Genomic DNA, 21,007 nt, shown 5'->3' with positions numbered 1-21,007 from the left:
GTTTTTGTTTCCTAGTGTTTGCGAAGTTGTTAAGCTTATCGTATACTCTGAATACCAGTGGTGTTATTGAAAGAAACAGAATTTGAGCTAGACTTTTATTTTCTGATTATACAAATTTTTACAGCCAAGCATTGTGTGGAGAGCAGTATTTTTAGAAATGGTGTTTTCTTTCCAATTTTTGTTTTCCAGGTGCACTGATGCAAGAAGTGGCACAAGGTACATTCACATATGAGCAGTTCCCAGAAGTGATGTCAATGCTTTGGAAGAGAATGCTGCAGGATAATAAAAAGAATTGGAGGCGAACATATAAGGTGAATATGTATTTGCTAACTTTATTGCTTAGTTAACTACTGTTTGGCCTTCAGCTAACAAGACAAATTTTCAATCTGGAACAATGTTCTTAAATTTATTCCATATTATTACACACTTAATATTGTCAAGCACTTGCAAAATTCCCAGTTTTTGTAACATTGTCATAAATTGTGGCAGGGTAGCTGAGCATTCAGTTATTCGTAGTCCGTATCAATTGTGTGTGTTTTAAAAGAATTTTGATATGAGTCAATACTGATAAACAGAATACTTTACCACTCTCCCTCAATATGTTATATTGTGAAACATGTACCTTCCTTCATCTGTAACTTCAAAAATGATAACCATTTTCTCATAATACTGGCCACTGATCTGTTGGCAGGTGCATAATTTAATCTTCTTCTCATTAAGTAGTTGACGAATATAATTATGTATTTTCTGTATGTTTAAAATGTCCTAAAATTTGGTTTCATTAGTCTATCTGAGCGTGCTTTGTTTATTTTGTTGTGTAATAGGAGCCAAAGACTTTGACAGCAATTAATTTTTTTTTTCAAAAATTTGGCATAACCACAGTAGTAATCAGGGAGCATAAGCATAGCCACGTGTTCTAGCTCCATTGAAGGAGCTGCAACGTATTTCTGTAGTCTATTCTCCCACATAAACTGAACTGCTTTGAACTGAAGTAGAATGCCCCTTGTTGATTGTTGTGTGTATTTCTCCCTAACATAATCATTCACTATAGTGTTTGATACTAAAGACATTACACTTATCAAATGTAGCTGATCAGAAACAGCCTGAAAATCTTATAAGGATGCTATATGATTGAATGTGATCAGAGATAATTGCTAAGAAAAAAATTAGATACATTGTGCTGTTTCTGATTTAATTAGCTTCAAATTTAACCAGTCAGGTCTTTGGGTGCACAAATTCAAGCAGCTTGCCAGAGACAGTGTTGCTGAACATGTTCTTCATTCGGTTACCTCAAACTGAACAAGAGTGACAAAAAATTAGAAACTGGACAGTAGCAAGGATTGAATCTGAGCCAGTGGCTCAGCCATCTCACTCGCTACAGTCTACCTTGGAGAACCACTAACACTAGTGGTATCAGCTTGTGTAGCAGAATTTTATCTGCTAAGCATTCAGTCTTTTTTGGAAATCTTATTTACGCAGTTGATCTTCATTGGAAGAGTTTGTGTAGTTACGAATTTAAGTTGACAGTTAACATGGTGATAGGGGGATCACGATTGGATGAAAGAATGAAATATGTTGGGCAGGGGTCAGTATTGATGTTGGGTTGAGTCTTTGAGCCTGCTTATTGGGGTTGGCGGCAAAAATGCGTTTCCTCTGTAGGGACCAGTGAAAGACAGGAAGGTCTTTAACAATCCCAACATGAATTTCGAAATGGGGCAAAAGATAAGCCCTTTGGAAAGGACTGATACTTGTGTGAGACTGAGGCCTTTGGAGAACAGATTTATGACTTTGACTGTGCTACATGTACTTCATTGAACCCCATACCTAAACATCATCACTCTGCCCCAAATCCCTGTCCCTTTCTCTTCCTTTCCCTGCACTCAGTTTCCCCCTTCCCCAGCTCTGCTTTCCATCGTGGCACTTAGCCACTCTATTCCATCCCCACTACGTCCTTGCTGTCTTCCACAGGCAGCAGAGCAGCTTCCCCCTAGCCACCCCATACCACCTCCTTACCCCCACCACCCAACCCACCAGATTGCTACCCACATCGGATGCAGTCCACAGTTATGGCCCCTCACCCCCATTTTGTGTGTGTGTGTGTGTGTGTGTGTGTGTGTGTGTGTGTGTGTGTGTAGAACTGTTATCAAATGTTGGTTTCCATAACTCTTCATATTTCTTGTATGAGGGAGAGTTGGATTATTTGAAATGACAAGGAATAGAATAGGAATGCCCTAAACATTCTAGTTTAAATGCCCATTTTATATTACTTCATTCTTTATTCAGAATTTAGAAACTTATTAATGCATATAGGTATCTTGTAAATAACTGTCACCAGATGGAGCTATGAATATTGCGACTATTGCTATGAACTTCTGTGAATTTCTATGTCTACAATGTGTGCTTCAAAATACTAACCACTGAAAAATCTGAGGGTGTGAACATTTTTGTATTTTTATTCCTTTTTGGTGTAAGTGACTGTCATAAGTGACAACTCTTGCATCAACTTCTTTTCAGAGTAGTTTGTGCTCCCCAAATAACTATAAATTCTAACATAATGTTCTTACTCTGGCATACCATGAGCATAGTGAAATGAAACAGAAGTACTCGGAATGTGTTGTAAGGATAACTTCCACCTGTGCAGTTCAGAAAAGCTGGTGGTGGAGGGCAGGATCCAGACGGCCCAGTTAGTGAAACAGCCGTTGAAATCAAGCGTATTATGTTCAGTTTCATGTTGTGCGAGAGGATGGTGTAATTTTTCATGGCTGTTCATCCTGGTGGACGTCTTGGAGGTAGTCATACCAGTATAAAAAACTGTGCAGTGATTGCAGCAGGACTGGTGTATGACATGGACATGTCAGCTACTCTTCCTCACTCCCTCTAAATCGCTGCTTTCATTCTGTCAGTTGTGTTCTGGTCTGAGCTGCTACAGATGTGGATCATGTTTACATCAGATGTGTTTGCTAATGTGAATGAAAATGTGTGTGTGTGTGTGTGTGTGTGTGTGTGTGTGTGTGTGTGTGTGTGTGTGTCTTTTTTCCTGAAGAAGGCTTTGGTGGAAAGCTAAATTGTGACGGTCTTTCTGTTATGGCTGTCTGCAGTTCAGTGTGTCGCCTGTACAGTTAGTAGCAATCTAGCCTTTCCTTATTTTGTTAATATTTCAACTTAGAGTTTCCATTGTTTGATCTTGCCATACTGAGATCTGTAAGCTTTCACGAAAATTTTGCTTTTGAATAAAAAGAAACACAAATAATTATTTCTACTCCTTTCTCACCTGATGGAAGCAACCAATGAATTTATCACTTATTAATGTATCTGGTTGGACATTTTGAGTGCTTAAGCACACCAGGCAGCTTTCCTTTCATTTGGCGCTTTGTGTTGTGGCTCTCTTGAGTCTCACAAGTCACTGTGAATCTGTATTCTTCTATTAACAGTGTCAATAGTGTAAGAAAAGGTAGATTGCTGCTTACCATATTGACAACATGCTAAGTTGGAGACAGGCACAATTAAGACATTTACACGTAAGCTTTTGGCCCGAGCTGCCGGAGTTGGTGGTCATGAGGGTGGTTCGAGGTGTGCTTGCTTGTGTGATTGAATGGTGTGTGTGTGTGTGTGTGTGTGTGTGTGTGTGTGTGTGTGTGTGTGTGTGTGTGTGTTTTCCAGCTTTTAATTGTACCTGTCTGCAACATAACATGTTGTCTTTAAGCCAAGTATCAATCTGTCTTTCCATACATTGTTGATATTCCTACCTGGCTTTTCAACAAAGGTAGTTTGTTTGCGAAATATGTGACTGTGAGAGTGAATACTCTCTGTGCCTTCCACACAGGTGATTGTGCAGACTTGCTTTGGATGTTCCATTGAAAGAATGATAATCAGCTGAATATAAGCAAGCACCTATGTATGCAAACGGAACATGACTGACTGCAATTTGCTGGCACTTGCTTACAGTTAACACTAGAGGGATACTTGTTCATTTTTTGTGCGCTAGTGTAAACCAGGCATCAAAAGAGCTGTTATCATATCTGATCTTGCTTCATGACCAAATGTATTAACATGAACAATTCTAAATCATTGGGCCCTCAAGCGGCTCATGACTGTGCCATGAGTACGTGTGTAGCGAGCATGCCAAGCTATTGCAGCACCTACATCTTTCCTGTGCTCCACACTCTCATCTTTGACTCTCTCTCCTTGTCTTACTGACTTTCTCAAGGCGGCGTCTTCTGATGTTGACATGGATATTCGGTATGCTCAGCTTTCTGTTCTCAGGATACTCATTTGTTCGTCCATCACCTTCTGGCTAAAGTAATTTTTGGTCACCTTCTGGGTTTTGCCTCCATTTCTCAGTCTCCCCACCCCCTAGTGTGGACTGACTTCGGAAGAACACCTAAAATAGTGCCTACTACATGCAGAGAAAGATCATCTACGCACAATACTGGCATAGGCTCTCTTATATGCACTTCAAAGCCAATGCGTTCGCCAAACCAACATGATGGGGTGCCTGGATGAGCCTGCTGACAATGTAGGCGTCACACTGCTAATGCCTGAGCTGCTAGCTCCCCACCTGTCTTCTTGAGGTGTCAGGACTCCTGGCAATGGCCAGTGTGCCATATGGCCTATGCTGTGGGTGGATGGCACCTGGTGTGAGAGCCCTTGAGAAGAGGGACAAACCGGATGTATGGGAGCAAAACAATTCATCCACAATGTAGTATGTACTTGAACTGATGGGGATACTTTTACTGCAACAAAACTGTTTTTTTTTTTTTTTTTTTTTGTGGAACGTATTGAAGATGAATTTGGAGAAGTTGAGTCTTTGGGAATACACAATGGATTGATCAAAGCTGCTTCTGCAGCACAGTCTACTGCACTTCAGGCTTGTGACTGTCTGGCTGACATGCCAGTGACCATTGCTCCAGGAGAGAAGCTACAGGCTCATCTGGAATGACAAGGCATACATTTTGTCCTACATGTCCATAGGATAATCAAACAAACATAGGTGCCTCTGAAGGGCATGTCCTCCCTAAAAATGTCAGTTATGGTATACAGGTGCAACATGAAACTCTTATGTCCACCCGCCCATGAAATGCTTAAAATGCTTAGCTTTGATCATATGTCATCGTGTTGCACGGCAGACCCAAAATGCCATATCTGTGGATGATCACTCCACGGAGATAGTCCTAGTGAACAACTACCTTTGTATGTCAGTTACAGGGTTATTACAAATGATTGAAGCGATTTCACAGCTCTACAATAACTTTATTATTTGAGATATTTTCACAATGCTTTGCACACACATACAAAAACTCAAAAAGTTTTTTTAGGCATTCACAAATGTTCGATATGTGCCCCTTTAGTGATTCGGCAGACATCAAGCCGATAATCAAGTTCCTCCCACACTCGGCGCGGCATGTCCCCATCAATGAATTCGAAAGCATCGTTGAAGCGAGCTCGCAGTTCTGGGACGTTTCTTGGTAGAGGAGGTTTAAACACTGAATCTTTCACATAACCCCACAGAAAGAAATCACATGGGGTTAAGTCGGGAGAGTGTGGAGGCCATGACATGAATTGCTGATCATGATCTCCACCACGACCGATCCATCGGTTTTCCCCTTACAGAGGCATCCAGAAGCTTTAAACTGCGCATACCATCGCCGAATGGAGTTAGCAGTTGGTGGATTTTTGTTGAACTTCGTCCTGAAGTGTCGTTGCACTGTTATGACTGACTGATGTGAGTGCATTTCAAGCACGACATACGCTTGCTCGGCTCCTGTCGCCATTTTGTCTCACTGCGCTCTCAAGCGCTCTGGCGGCAGAAACCTGAAGTGCGGCTTCAGTCGAACAAAACTTTTGAGTTTTTCTACGTATCTGTAGTGTGTCGTGACCATGTCAATGAATGGAGCTACAGTGAATTTATGAAATCGCTTCAATTATTTGTAATAGTCCTGTACATTGAGCACCATCCTCCACATTTAATGGTTCATCCAGTTTTCAAGCAAGAAAAGAAAATACATGAATATAAATCTTTTGATTGTCTGTTGTATAGTGAGACATGGAAAAAAATGTGGATACCTACATCTTTTTAATATGATGATCGATTATGTGGAAGTCACAGCCACCATACCACTACCTAAATATTTCCAAACCTGTTCTCCCACCACCGTTCTTTTTTGTGGTTCCTTCGGGAACATCATTTTGCACCTGGCCAGAAGGAACAGCTCCCTGTTCCAGTATCTTCCAGTAACAGGGCTCCCTCTTGGGACCCCTTTCCCCTGAAACTTGTAGATCAGGAGCCTATGCTAGTGGCTGAATAAGCTGTGGGCTGTGGTACCCAGGGCTGCTCGCTCTTCATCTGTTGCCACATTCATCGTGGATAGGCCCTTGTTATTGTCATGGTCACCAAAGGCTGAGGAGGAAGTGGGGAGTAATAGAGAGAAGGATACTCTGGCGACACTGACTACACCAGATCCCCCTATATCATCAGATTCTGAGTCAATACACGTGGATGTGGGTCCATCCCCATCTGTGACAAACATTGATCTTGGGACGTAACTTGTCTACCTGGTTCTTTAATGCCTAACCTGGCAGCCATAATGTGATCATTCAGTGGAACTGTAATGGATTGGTTATCACCATTAGTTGACACTCCGTGCTTACCCTGCATTCCGTCAGAAACATGCTGCTCATGGGAGATGATCTGGACTGGTCAGTGTGCTGGTTCACACCGGTGTCATCAGTAAGTGACCCCCCCCCCCCCTTTTTTCTCTATTTAGCGACTTCATTGTGCACCAAACCCTTTGAGGAAGTACCACTAAGCATGGTAGGGGCCTTACACTTGACCAGCTTCCTACCAACCATGATCTACATCTACATCCATGCTCCGCAAGCCACCTGACAGTGTGTGGCGGAGGGTACCTTGAGTACCTCTATCGGTTCTCCCCTCTATTCCAGTCTCGTATTGTTCGTGGAAAGAAGGATTGTTGGTATGCTTCTGTGTGGGCTCTTAATCTCTCTGCTTTTATCCTCATGGTCTCTTCGCGAGATATACATAGGAGGGAGCAATATACTGCTTGACTCTTCGGTGAAGGTATGTTCTCGAAACTTCAACAAAAGCCCGTACCGAGCTACTGAGCATCTCTCCTGCAGAGTCTTCCACTGGAGTTTATCTATCATCTCCGTAACGCTTTCGCGATTACTAAATGATCCTGTAATGAAGCGCGCTGCTCTCCGTTGGATCTTCTCTATTCTTCTATCAACCCTATCTGGTACGGATCCCACACTGCTGAGCAGCATTCAAGCAGTGGGCGAACAAGTGTACTGTAACCTACTTCCTTTGTTTTCGGATTGCATTTCCTTAGGATTCTTCCAATGAATCTCAGTCTGGCATCTGATAATTCCATTTTAAATCACTCCTAATGCATTCTCCCAGATAATTTATGGAATTAACTGCTTCCAGTTGCTGACCTGCTATATTGTAGCTAAATGATCTTTCTTTCTATGTGTTCGCAGCACATTACACTTGTCTACATTGAGATTCAATTGCCATTCCCTGCACCATGCGTCAATTCGCTGCAGATCCTCCTGCATTTCAGTACAATTTTCCAATGTTACAACCTCTCGATGTACCACAGCATCATCCGCAAAAAGCCTCAGTGAACTTCCAATGTCATCCACAAGGTCATTTATGTATATTGTGAATAGCAACGGTCCTACGACACTCCCCTGTGGCACACCTGAAATCACTCTTACTTCGGAAGACTTCTCTCCATTGAGAATAACTTGCTGTGTTCTGTTATCTAGGAGCTCTTCAATCTATTCACACAATTGGTCCGATAGTCCATATGCTCTTACTTTGTTCATTAAACGACTGTCTCTCCTCAGTGATGGTACTACCAAACACGTCAGTGTTGCCATGACACTTTTCAGCTATTGATCTCTCTCTCTCTCTCTCTCTCTCTCTCTTTCTCTCTCTCTCTCTTTCATTGGGTACTTCGAAGACCCAGCTAGCAATTCTGTGCCTTTTGCTGTTATCCTTCTCTCTTCTCTGTCAGATTGCATCAATGGGGTTGTGCTGGACATCTCCCATGGGATCACCCACAGTGCTGGAACTGCTATTCCTCTCTTTACAGGTCCCTTATATCGCAGGCCAGTGCTTTGGTGGACCAAAGAATTGTAGTAACAATAGCCCTGCGACGTTTCAAGTGACACCTTTGAATGAGTTCATGCTAAGTCTCCTTACCTAATTCATTATAGTGAGGAAGAAATCTGTGAGTGCTATGTCTCCTCCCTGGGAAAGAATGCCTCAGCTCCATAGTCGCAAAGATCCACAACTACAGCTGATCTCTTCCATTAGAATAGTTTCTGTAATGGCATGTCAACTCTTGCTGAACACCTCGCAACTCATATTGTGATGGAAGCTATGAATTGAAGACATCCCCTTTTCTTCACACCCTCAGGAATTGACAATTACACTGAGGTGACAAGTCGTAGGATAGTCATAGACACACACATGATGGTAGTATTGTGTACCCAAGGGATAAAAGGGCAGCGCATTAGCAGAGCTGTCATTTGTACTCAGGTGATTTGTATGTAAAGGTTTCCACTGTGATTATAGCGGCACAACAGGAATTACCAGACTTTGAATGCGGAATAGCAGTTGCAGCTAGACATGTAGGACGTTCCATTTAAGAAATTGTTAGGGAATTTAGTATTGCAAGATTCACAGTGTCAAAAGTCTGTTGAGAATACTAAATTTCATCCATTACCTCTCACCGTGGACAATGCAGTGGCTGATGGCCTTCACTTAATGACCGACAGCAGTGTCCTTTGCATAGAGTTGTCAGTGCTGCAACACTACATGAAATAACTGCAGAAATCAATGTGGGGCATATGATAAATGTATCCAAACAGGGTGTATATGCTCCGCGAAATCCAGGAAGAACCTGGGAATTTTTTTATTTGGGAGAAAACCAGGTAACTTCTTAGAATTCCAGGAGTTGTTCATTATTTTAGTCTTCAGCTACAATTTTGTAATTTTGACTGGTAAGAACTGATATTCTAACAAAGAATTTTACTGTATCCCATTACTGCACCAATAAAATGCAAATGAGAGAATAAAACCAAAATAAAATTTAAGTTGCGAAGGAAATGTACCATTGACAGCAGAAAAACTCGGTGCACACACAAGTGCCCGACAAAAGCAAAATGTGTCAAAACTTCAGGACGAAGACAGTAGCGTACCTCATAACAGCTAACTGCTTCCTGTGAGCGTGATGTCATGACTGTTAACATGAAGTTTGTTTTGAGCAGTCGCCAGCAGGCTCATGAGCGTGCACAGTTCAGTTGCGTATGAACAATACCTTGGCTGCAGCAGTAGCAAGAAGCAGTCATGCTACACAGAAACAATTTTCTGGCACCCGAGCTCCCAGAATGGCACATATGCAGAGCAGTCTGGGTTGTAGTGGAGAGGAGGATAGTGACCCGTGTATACACGTAGTGATTTTTTTCTGTTTCCTCTTAATTTACATTTCACACATCAAAACAAAACAGAAAACTGATTTGTGTGTCTGTGAACTATCAAGTGAATTAAATTACATTTGTATAATTACAGAAGGCTAAAATATGTTGTTAGCTTCAGTTTCCTGATTTGATTTGATTTACATGTTTTTGGCAGTCAAGCATTGATTGCCTTAGACAGCAATGGAATTTTTGTCTGTTTGCTAAATAAGCCATTATGCCATAATAAAGAACCAAACATGAGACAATACGATACTGGTACTCCAAGAAAATTTGCATCTTGAAAAGTGCACTGAAAAACTTATCAGGTTGGGGCCTACTTCATCGTGAATGTATTCTTTTAGCCAAATTATGCATATTAGTATGGTTTACAAAATTCCTATGCTCTTAGAGTATCCTCTGATGTCCTATTTCTTTTATGACATCATGGAAGATCTCTCAATGCTATGAGTTTGAACATAGGGCTCCCTACATCATCGTACCTGCCGCAGTAATGCCTGTTTTCTGGCACACTCTGACAGCTGCTGAAATGGACCCATGTCTAAGAGGTCATGGGAAAATATTGCGAATAGTTCTTCGAAATACGTTATTTTCAAAGGAAATTTCCTTTTACGCAAGATGAACTATGTTACGTATGAGAATGTGCAATGAATTTCTTAAATCACAGAGCATTTGACTCTCATTTAAGACTTAACACTTTGAGGACCAACCACTTAGAATAATGTCATTGTTGAAAATTTTGCCAACAAATTTGTGTGAGTTATCTTAAAGTGTAACACACGCTAAAAGACCAATATTGTAAGAGAAAGCTTAGCTTCTCTTGTAGCTTATTGATCTTCAAGGCCAATATTATGTATGAAAACTTAGCTGTTCTTGTAGCTACAGTGTGTACATTAATTTGAAATGTTAACTTTTCCTGTTTGTGTGTTCACACTACTTAACAGTGATGTTGCTATTGGCTGACTGCATCATCTGTCCTATGCTCTGAATATCTGCTGTCAATGGCTGGCAAGATCACGTGACAGGAGCTACGATTGGTTTACAATAGCGCATTCCTTAAGTGAGACACTGGAGGAGTTTCGGTGTTAAATCATCTCCTACAGAATGGACATTCCGACCTTTCACCTTTGAGGTCCCCGAAGGAAATCTCAGCAACCCTATGGAAAATGGCAAATAGTGAAAAATCTGGCACCCTTGTTGGCGAGGATTGTCTGAAAGGTGTGATGTGTGTTTTGTGTTAGCCATGATTTATTTGCTCTTGTAAACCATGCTTTTATCTACAATACCCACCTCCTTTCAAAACCTATACAAACCCTCCCATTTACATCACATCTTATAAAAGGTATAAAATACTCTATACAAAATGGAAAATTTATACACTCTGGTTTCACAGTTGTTTCATTAGTCACCTCATATTATATTACCCATAAATATAATAATCTATTCAATTTTATATTGTCTAGATATCACTTGTTTTTGGTGATTCTCTTAAATCCGTATCTATTTTATTGTCAGATCCGGTTTTCTAAGTAGTAAGGTTACAGGATAGTAATAAATGTTAGGAATAGTTTAAGATTTTATGGGAATTCAGTGCAGGAAATCTATTTTGGAAGAAACATTGAAAACAACTCAGGGTCCAATGGTCGTCACTCTGCCCGTTAACTCAGAACGTTAATGTCCCTGGGGGATATATGACTCCACCCGGGTCCCATGGATCTGATATTAACTTTTCTTGTGCACTGGTAGACCAGTATTTCTCTTCAAATTTCTTTTGGGAGTCTCCCCAAGAAGAAAAATTCACAATATTCATGGTTCCCCGTTCTGAGGCTTCTCCTAGAAGGTAACCTGCAGCAAATTCAATCTTTTTAGAGTCTTCCCAATTTTTCGGTGAAGCTTGGTTAAACCTTTTCAAGAAATGTGTTGGCTGTACATCTCCATCGAGCTTAAATTTGGGGAATTCCCTGGATAACCCTGAATCAGCCCCCCATTGCAGATCAGTCATCACTTCACTAGTTAATACCATGTCAGGTGAAGTTACCCTTTTATTTACTTTATGCCTGCACCGTTATCTCCCCACGTATGCCAAGGGGTAGATGCCCATCCCCCTGGGGCATGGGGACTCCCGGCGATGGCCATCCTGCCAGGTGGCCTTTGCTGCAGCTGGGTGGTGCCTGTGGGGAGGGCCCCTGGTTGGAGTGGGTGGCATCAGGGTGGATGACGCGCGATGAAGCTTAGTCCATCATCTCTTGCTGGTGGTGAAACATGAGCAGTCTCTAAGTGGTCACGAGCTCAATTCAACGCACAGAAGTACAACCCTAAACCGTTCCCCTCCCTGGCCACACTATGGGAGGAACGTCAGGCTAAGGATAGCAGCGGATCTTATTCGCCCCGATACCTTGTATGTTCGAGAGCTGATGGGAAATCTTTCATGATGATGAAGCCTCAGTTTTTGTTGAGCATTTAGAGAACAAGTTCGGGGAGGCAGAGTGCTTGTCCAAAATGAGATCTGGGTCAGTCTTGATAAAAACAACATCCTCTGCCCAGTCACGGGCAATACTCACTTGTGACAAGCTGGGGGATGGTTTCTGTAACCATCACACCCCATAAGAGCTTAAGTATGGTCCAGGGTATCATATTTCACAGAGACCTTCTTTTGCAGTCCGAAAATGAGCTGTGTGCCAATTTAGAGCGGCGAGGTGTACATTTCGTCCGGCGTGTCCACCAGGATCCGAAGGATAATCAGGTTGCCACCAGAGCCTTCCTCTTGTCCTTTGAGGGTGATACATTGCTGAGGTCAAGGTGATGATCTATCAGTGTGATGTAAAGCCCTATAGTCATCCCCCAATGTGGTGCTTTAAATGCTGGAAGTTCAGCCATATGTCTTCCCGCTGTATTTTCTGCATCACCTGCCGAGATTGCATACACCCATTACATCCCAATTCTCCATGTACCCTGCCTTCCATCTGCATCAACTGTGGAGAGCACCATTCGCCTTGCTCGCCTGACTGCAGGATTCTCCAGAAAGAAAGGAAAATCATGGAGTACAAGACCCTGGACAGACCGACCTACACTGAGGCTAAGAGAAAATGTGAACGCCTGCACCCTGTGCGTATGACATCGTCTTATGCCGCTGCTACAACAGTTCTGGCACCATCAGCTCCGCCAACCCAGATCACCTGTCAGAGCCGGAAGACTACACCTGCCCTCTTGATGGTGGGGGGGAATTTCCGTCCCTGTTGCTCTTGCACCACCTACTTCGGGAGTAACACCCCCCCCCCCCCCTTCCCTCCCCCCCCCCCCAACCATCGGGGACGTCCGTCCCCACTTCTAAGCCGGAGAAGCATAAGTCTTCTTTGGCTTCTCTCGCTAGGATGGGGTCCCTTGGGCCACTCCCTACCCAGGTTTCTTCTAGTGGAAAAGACGACACCCACCAGTGGCTGAAGAGCCTAAAAGCAGCTGGCTGTAGGGCTTTTTCGAGAGAAATCCAAAAAGAAAACCCCTAAGACCAAGGAAATTGTGGTGGCACTGACACCGCCGCTACCTACAAGCTCTGCGGCTGAGGATGGGGTGGAGATTCTGGTAGCAGGTGACTCTGAGCATAAACTGCCTCATTGAATGTTCCATGCCTCCCAGTCTGACAATGTCATCCTCCAGTGGAATTGATGCGGTTTTTTCCTCCGCCTGGCTGAGCTACGGTAACTGTTAAGCTTCACACCCGCTATCTCCATTGCCCTCCAGGAAACCTGGTTCCCAGCAATGCGGACCCCTGCCCTCTGCGACTATAAGGCATATTACAGGAACTGTAGCGACTATATCCATGCGTTAGATGGAATTTGCGTTTATGTCCTAAACTCGGTCTGTAGTGAACATGTGCCCCTTCAGATTCCTCTTGAAGCTGTGGCTATCAGAATGAGGAGGACGCAGGAAATAACTGTCTGCAGTGTATACCTTCCTCCAGATGGTGCAGTACCCCTGAACATATTAGCTGCACTGGGTGGATCAACTCCCTAAACCTTTCCTACTTCTGGGAGATTTTAATGCCCATAACCACTTGTGGGGTGGTACTGTGCTTACTGGCTGAGGCAGAGATGTCAAAAGTTTACTGTCACAATTCGACCTTGGCATTTCAGTGTGGCTCATGGCTCATGGTAGTTACTCAGCCATTGATTTATCAATTTGCAGCCCTGGACTTCTCCCATCTATCCACTTGCGAGCACATGACAACCTGTATGGTAGTGACCAGTTCCCCATCTTCCTGTCAGTGCCCCAGCGTCAGGCACATGGATGCCTGCACAGATGGGCTTTGAACAAGGTGGACTGGGGAACTTTCACCTCTGCTGTCACCACTAAATCTCCCCCACACGGTAACATTGATGTGGTGGTTGAGCAAGTGACTAGCACAATTGTTCCTGTGGAAGAATACTAGATCCCTCGCTCTTTGGGGTGCCCGTGGCGTAAGGCAGTCCCTTGGTGGTCACTGGAAGTCGCTGAAGCAATTAAGAAGCATCGGCGAACTCTACAGCGGCATAACTGTCACCCTTCCCTGGAGCACCTTATAGCCTTTAAACGGCTCCGTGCCCGTGTTTGCTACCTTCTCAAACAGCGGAAGGAGGAGTGTTGGGAGAGATAAGTTTCCACCATTGGGTGCCAAACGTCACCTTCAAGTCTGGGCAGAGATCAAACTTCTTTTTGGGTACCAGGCCGCAACAGTTGTCCCCAGTGTTACCATAAATGGCGAGTTATGTACCGACGCAAATGCGATTGGCGAGCACTTTGCTCGAGCGCTTTGCATTGGAGAATTACCCCCAGCCTTTCGCACACTCAAACGGCGGCTGGAAGGGAATGTCCTTTCATTCACTACACGCTGCAGTGAATCCTATAACGTCCCATTTACAGAGTGGGAGCTCCTCAGTGCCCTTGCACATTGCCCCGACACAGCTCCTGGGCCTGATTGCATCCACAGCCAGATGATTAAACATTTCTCATCTGACTACAAGCGACATCTTCTAGTCATCTTCAACCAGATGTGGTGCGATGGCATCTTTTCATCGCAATGGCGGGAGAGCATCATCATTCCGGTGCTCAAACCTGGTAAAAACCTGCTTGATGGGGATAGCTATCACCCCATCAGCCTCTCCAACGTTCTTTGTAAGCTGCTGGAATGTTTCCAGTTTTCAGCCGCAAAGTCATGTATCGTGCACTTCTGTCGGCGTTGTACAGTTCCTCCGGAACCTGCCCTTTACCTTAATGGCATTTCACTCACTGTAGTGGAGACATATCAATTCCTAGGACTGGTTTTTGACGCTCGATTAACTTGGTCCCTCATCTTCGTCAGCTTAAGCAGAGTTCTGGCAGCACCTCAATGCCCTCCGTTGCCTGAGCAACACCAATGGGGGTGCAGATCGCTGTACGCTGCTGCAGCTCTACAGAGCCCTTGTCATCCCAAATTGACTATAGGAGTGTGGTTTATGGTTCGGCAGCGCCTTCAGCATTGCATTTACTCGACCCTGTGCACCACTGTGGGGTTCGATTAGCGGCAGGAGCTTTTAGGACGAGTCCGGTGACTAGCATACTGGTGGAGGTTGGTGTCCCTCCACTGCGATTCAGACGTGCACAACTGCTCGCCAGTTACACAGCACACATTCACAGTTGCCCTGAGCATTCAAATTACCATCTCCTTTTCCCGCCCGCTGCATACCGTCACCCCCATCGGTAGCCCAGATCGGTGCTAACGATTGCGGTTAGCGTGCGGTTCATTCTCTCCGAACTGGAGTCCTTCCCTTTACCACCTGTACTTGTGGTCCATTCATGTACGTTTCCATAGTGTACGCCTCAGCTGCAGCTTCGTCTGGACCTTTTGCATGGCCCTAAGGACCCGTTAACCCCGCCACTCTCCACTGTCACTTCCTCTTGATTCTTGAAGTTTTCCGGGGCTCTGAAGTGGTTTACACCGATGGCTCAATGGCTGATGGTCATGTAGGCTTCGCATATGTTCATGGAGGACATACTGAGCAGCACTCCTTGCCAGTTGTCTGCAGTGTTTTCACTGCAGATCTGGCGGCCATATCTCGTGCTCTTGAGTACATCGGCTCATGCCCTGGCGAGTCATTTCTCCCGTGTACTGACTCATTGAGCAGCCTACAAGCCATCAACCAGTGCTACTCTCGGCACCCTCTGGTAGTGTCCGTTCAGGAGTCCATTTATGCCCTGGAACAGTCCCGCCATTCCGTGGTGTTTGTGTGGACCCCAGGACCTGCTGGAATCCCCGGCAACGAACATGCCAACTGGCTGGCCAGACAGGTGACATGGAAACCGCTTCTGGTGATAGGTATCTCTGAAGCTGACCTGTGTTCTGTCTTACACCACAGGGTTTTTCAGCTTTGGGAGACGGAATGGCATAACTTTACGCACCACAAACTGAATGTCATTAAGGATACTATGAATGTGTGGAAGTCTTACATGCAGACCACTCGCAGGGAATCAGTTGTCCTCTGCCGGCTCCACATTGGCCAATAGGTGGCTAACGCATGGTTACCTACTCCGTTGTGAGGACCCACCTCAGTGTCGCTGGGGCTCCCCAATGACAATTGTCCACCTCTTGCTGGATTGCTCACTTTTAGCCGCTCTGTGGCAGACTTTGTACTTTCCCAGTACACTGCCTTCGGTGTTGGGCGACAGTGCCTCCACAGCAGCTTTAGGTTTACGTTTTATCCGTGAGAGTGGATTTTATACTTCTATGTAGGTTTTAGCACATGTCCTTTGTCCCTCTGTATCCTCCACTCTAGTGCTTTTAGGGTGGAGGTTTTAATGTGTTGCAGAGTGGCTGGCTTTCCCTCTTTATTCTCGTGGTTGGCCAGCCACTGTAATCCGCGTTCATGTTTTACTCTCTTCTGTTTCTAGCATATCTCTGTTGTTTTCTTGTCCTCTTTTGTTCCTTTTAGTGTTTGTTGCCTTCCCTTCATTCTTGTGGCTTTTCCTTTCTTTCCATTTTCTGTTACATGTTTCGTTCATTTTATTCTCGTACTTGTGGCATTGTTTTATTAGGAACAAGGGACCAATGACCTCGTAATTTAGTCCTTTCTCCCTCTTTTAAACCGACTAACCACTGGCTACTGTTGCGATCCACTGTGTTTTCCCCATAAACAGGGAGGAACTTACTGTGAATCTATGTGGCAGAGTAATCGCCGGTCTCGAAGAGGAACTCCATCACCGACCATTGTCACAACCTGACATCTCCTCCATGGTCCATAGTGGCTCACCTGTAGGTACAAGAAATTACTTTTATATACCAACTTATAGCTAAATGTTCCAAGTATGTTCACAAAAAAATTCATTCTCCTCCTGCAAAAAATTAAAAAAATAGACGACTGTGCAAAATTTTTTGAACGCCCTTTGTGTATAATTTAGCATCAAACTCGAAGTAATTTTGGTGTAAGACAAGTTTTGTTAGTTTATGATTTCTGTAGTACCTTGTACTGAGATTTTTCTGTATTCAATTATTTTTTGTTCTATGATATCTATCATTTCCTGGATTGGAATGTTCCTCCCTTGCGGGTCGGGGTCTAAGAACAGGCCCGAGGTATTCCTGACTGTCGTAAGAGGCGACTAAAAGGAGTTTCACACGTATCAGCCTTTATGTGGCGGTCCCCTGTAGGAGTTGACCTCAGTTCTTCAAAATTTTTCCGAAGAGCGTGCCAATTGGGGAAGGGCACCTTACAGGGTGTATCGTGTCCGTCGTGCCTTGAGATCTGTAGCTCGCTTTCTTGTTGTCGCGTTGCAGGCCCACTCGTGCTCCATCTCTTGGGTGAGGACACCTTCCTGGGTTCATTTTCCACCATGCGCTATGCAGTGTCGCTTTCTGTGCCGCTGATGACCATGGACTTGTTTCCACGTGATATCCAGCATGGTAGCCAGTCCGTTTTGGTGGGGCCTCCATGCACCCTGTTGGTTGTAGCTCCCTGACAACATAGGGATTGCTCTGCTGATGCCTGTGCTGTGAACTCCCTACGTATGCCAGGGAGTAGATGATTGTCACCCTGGGCCATTGGGACTCCTGGCAATGGCCATCCTGCTAGGTGGTCTTTGCTGTGGCTGGGTGGTGCCCGTGGGGAGCCTCCCTGGTCGGAGTGGGTGGCATCAGGGTGGATGACGCATGATTAAGTGTACCATGTCATCACTTGCTGGTGATCAAACAGCAGCAGTCTATAAGCGTTCTAAGTCTCAGTACAATGCAAGGAAGTACGACCCTAAATCATTCCGCTCTCTGGCCACACTATGGGAGGAACGCCAAACTAAGGATGACAGCAAACCTTATTCATCCTGGTACGTTGTATGTACGAGAACTTGTAGGGACTCCTTTGATTTGATGAAGCCGTAGTTTTTTGTAGACCATTTAGAGCACAAGTTTAGGGAGGTGGAAGGCTTGTCCAAAATGTGATCAGGGTCAGTCTTGATAAAAACAGCATCCTCTGCCCAGTCACGGGCATTACTCGCTTGTGACAAGCTGTGGGATGGTTCTGTTACCATCATGCCTCATAAGAGCTTATATATGGTCCAGGGTATTATATTCCAAAGGGACCTTCCTTTGCAGTCTGATGACGAGCTGCGTGCCAAGTTAGAGTGACGAGGCATTAATTTTGTCCAGCGTGTCCATCATGGTCTGAGGGAAAACCAGGTTGCCACCAGTGCCTTAATCTTGGCCTTCTGGGGTGACACATTGCCCAAGAAGGTCAAGGTGATGGTCTATCACTGTGATGTAACACCATATATACCTCCCCTTATGCGGTGCTTAAAGTGCTGGAAGTTCGGCCATATGTCTTCCCGCTGTACTTTCCAGTGTCACATGTCGAGATTGTGGATGCCCAACACATCCCAATACTGCATGTGCCCTGCCTCCCGTCTGTATCAACTGCGGAGAGCACATTCCCTTGCTCACGGGACTGCAGGATTTTACAGCATGAAAGGAAAATCGTGGAATAAAAGACCCTGGACGGAGTGCCCTACGCTGAGGCTAAGAGGAAATTTGAGTGTCCCCATCCTGTGGCTATGACTTCTTTGTACACTGCCACTACAAGAACAGTTGTAGCCCCATCCGTTCTGCAAAATCCGGTCACCTCTCCGAGCTGGAAGACTACACCTGCCCCCTTGATGGTAGGGTGCACTTCCCTCCCTGTTGCTCCCACATTACCTATCTCAAGAGCACTGCCCCCCCAACCATTGGGCACACCAGTCCCCACTTCGCAGCCAGAGAAGTGTAAGTCTCCTGCGGCTTCTCTCGTTAGGAAGGGGTCCCTTGGATCACTTCATTTCTAGGTTTTTGCTGGAGGGAAAGATGACTCCCACCATTGGCTTTAGTTCCCAAAAGTAGCTGGTTGTAGGGTTTCACGATCATCCCAGTCAGAGAAACCAAAAGAGCAGCAAGAGAAATCTGAAATAAGAACCCCAAGACCAAGGAACTTGTGGTGGCACCAACACCACCACTACCTACATGCTTTGCTTCTGAGGATGAGGTGGAGATTCTGGCATCTGTTGAGGACCTAGATCTCGCCGGACCCTCAGACACCATGGATACAGACTGCTCAGGAAACAAATAGGTGACAGCAGGTGACCCTGAGGTGCAAACTGCCTCATTGAATGGTGCATGCCTTCCCGGTCTCACGACTACGTCGTCATCCGATGGAATTGCCGTGGTTTTTTCCACCGCCTGGCTAAGCTACAGCAACTGTTAATCTTTATACCTGCTTTCTGCATTGCCCTCCCGGAAACCTGATTGCCGGCAATGCGGAATCTGTCCTCCTCATCTATAAAAGATATTACAGGAACTGAAGCGACTATAATTGTCAGGTGGGGTTTACGCGTATGTCCTGAACTCAGTTGTGGAATCTGCCCTCCTCATCTATAAAGGATATTACAGGAACTGAAGCGACTATAATTGTCAGGTGGGGTTTACGCGTATGTCCTGAACTCAGTATGCAGTGAACCTGTGCCCCTTCAAACCTTCTTGAAGCTGTGGCTGTCAGGATAAGGATGACACAGGAAATAACTGTCTGCAGCGTATATCTTCCTCCAGATGGTGCATTACCCCTGAACATATTGGCTGCACTGATTCATCAGCTCACTAAACCTTTCCTACTTTTGTGACATTTTAATGCTCATAACCCCCTTGTGGGGTGGCACCGTGCTTACTGGCCGAGGCAGAGACGTCGAAAATTTACTGTCTCAACTCAACCTCTGCCTCTTAAATACAGGTGCCCCCCACACATTCAGCCATCCATCTCTCAGTTTGCAGTCCTGACCTTCTCCTATCTACCCACTGGAGAGCACATGACAATTTGTGTGGTGGTGACCACTTCCCAATCTTCCTGTTACTGCCCCAGCAACAGGCCCATGGACTCCTGCCTAGATTGGCTTTAAACATGGCGGACTGGAAAACTTTCACCTCTCCTGTCACCGTTTAATCTCCCCCACATGGTAACATTGATGTGATGGTTGAGCAGGTGGCTACAACTATCGTTTCTGCAGCAGAAAATTTGATCCCTCACTCTTTAGGGTGCCTGCGGTGAAAGGCAGTCCCTTGGTCGCCGCCAGAAGTCGCTGAAGCAATTAAGAAGCGTCGGTGTGCTGTACAACAGCATAAGCAACACCCTTCCCTGGAGCACCTCATAGCCTTTAAATGTCTCCGTGTCCGTGTTTGCCATCTTATCAAACGACAGAAGCAGGAGTGTTGGGAGAGATACGTCTCGACCACTGGGTGCCATACGTCACTTACCAAAGTCTCGGCAAAGATCAAACGTGTTTTTGGGTATCAGACCCCAACAGGTGTTCCCGGTATTAACGTAAATGGCGTGTTATCTACCCATGAAAACGCGATTGCCGAGCACTGTGCTCGAGCCTCTGCGTTGGAGAATTACCCCCAGCCTTTCACGCTCTCAAACCGCGGCTGGGAGGGAAAATGATTTCGTTCACTATACACTACAGTGAATTGTATAACGCCCCATTTATGGAGTGGGAGCTCCTCAGTGCCCTTGCGCATTGCCCTGACTCAGCTCCTGGGCCGGATCGCATCGATAGTCAGATGATAAACATCTCTCATCTGACTATAAGCGACATCTCATCATCATCTTCAACTGGATGTGGTGCGATGGCGTCTTTCCATCGCAGTGGTGGGAGAGCACTATCATTCCGGTGCTCAAACCCGGTAAAAACCCGCTTGATGTGGATAGCTATCGGCCCATCAGCCTCACAAACGTTCTTTGTAAGCCTCTGGAATGTCAGTGTGTCAGCGGTTGGGTTGGATCCTGGAGTCGCGTGGCCTACTGGCTCCATGTAAGGGCCACTTTTGCCATGGTTGCTCTAACACTGATAATCTTGTGTCCCTTAAGTCTGCCATCTGCATAGTGTTTTCCAGATGCCAACAACTAGTTGCCGCATTTTTTGATTTACGAAAAGCGTATGGGATGACCTGGTGACATCATGTCATTGCCACATTATACGAATGGGG

General features: G+C 45.1%; 1 protein-coding gene across 2 annotated transcripts in view; it reads left to right on the top strand.

The window, feature by feature from the left end:
* The window catches only part of LOC124790093 (clathrin interactor 1), a gene marked incomplete in the record, with an annotated part of 192,939 nt that overhangs the window by 3,729 nt on the left and 168,203 nt on the right, over positions 1 to 21,007 (top strand). For both annotated transcript variants that reach the window (XR_007016219.1, XM_047257659.1), the window contains 1 exon segment: positions 190 to 311. Coding sequence is in view for 1 of the 2 variants with exons in the window: in XM_047257659.1 (XP_047113615.1) it covers positions 190 to 311 (122 nt within the window).

The sequence above is a fragment of the Schistocerca piceifrons genome, chromosome 3 (genome assembly GCF_021461385.2).
Source record: "Schistocerca piceifrons isolate TAMUIC-IGC-003096 chromosome 3, iqSchPice1.1, whole genome shotgun sequence".
NCBI lineage: Eukaryota > Metazoa > Arthropoda > Insecta > Orthoptera > Acrididae > Schistocerca > Schistocerca piceifrons.
This window is presented reverse-complemented; position numbering and strand designations above follow the sequence as displayed.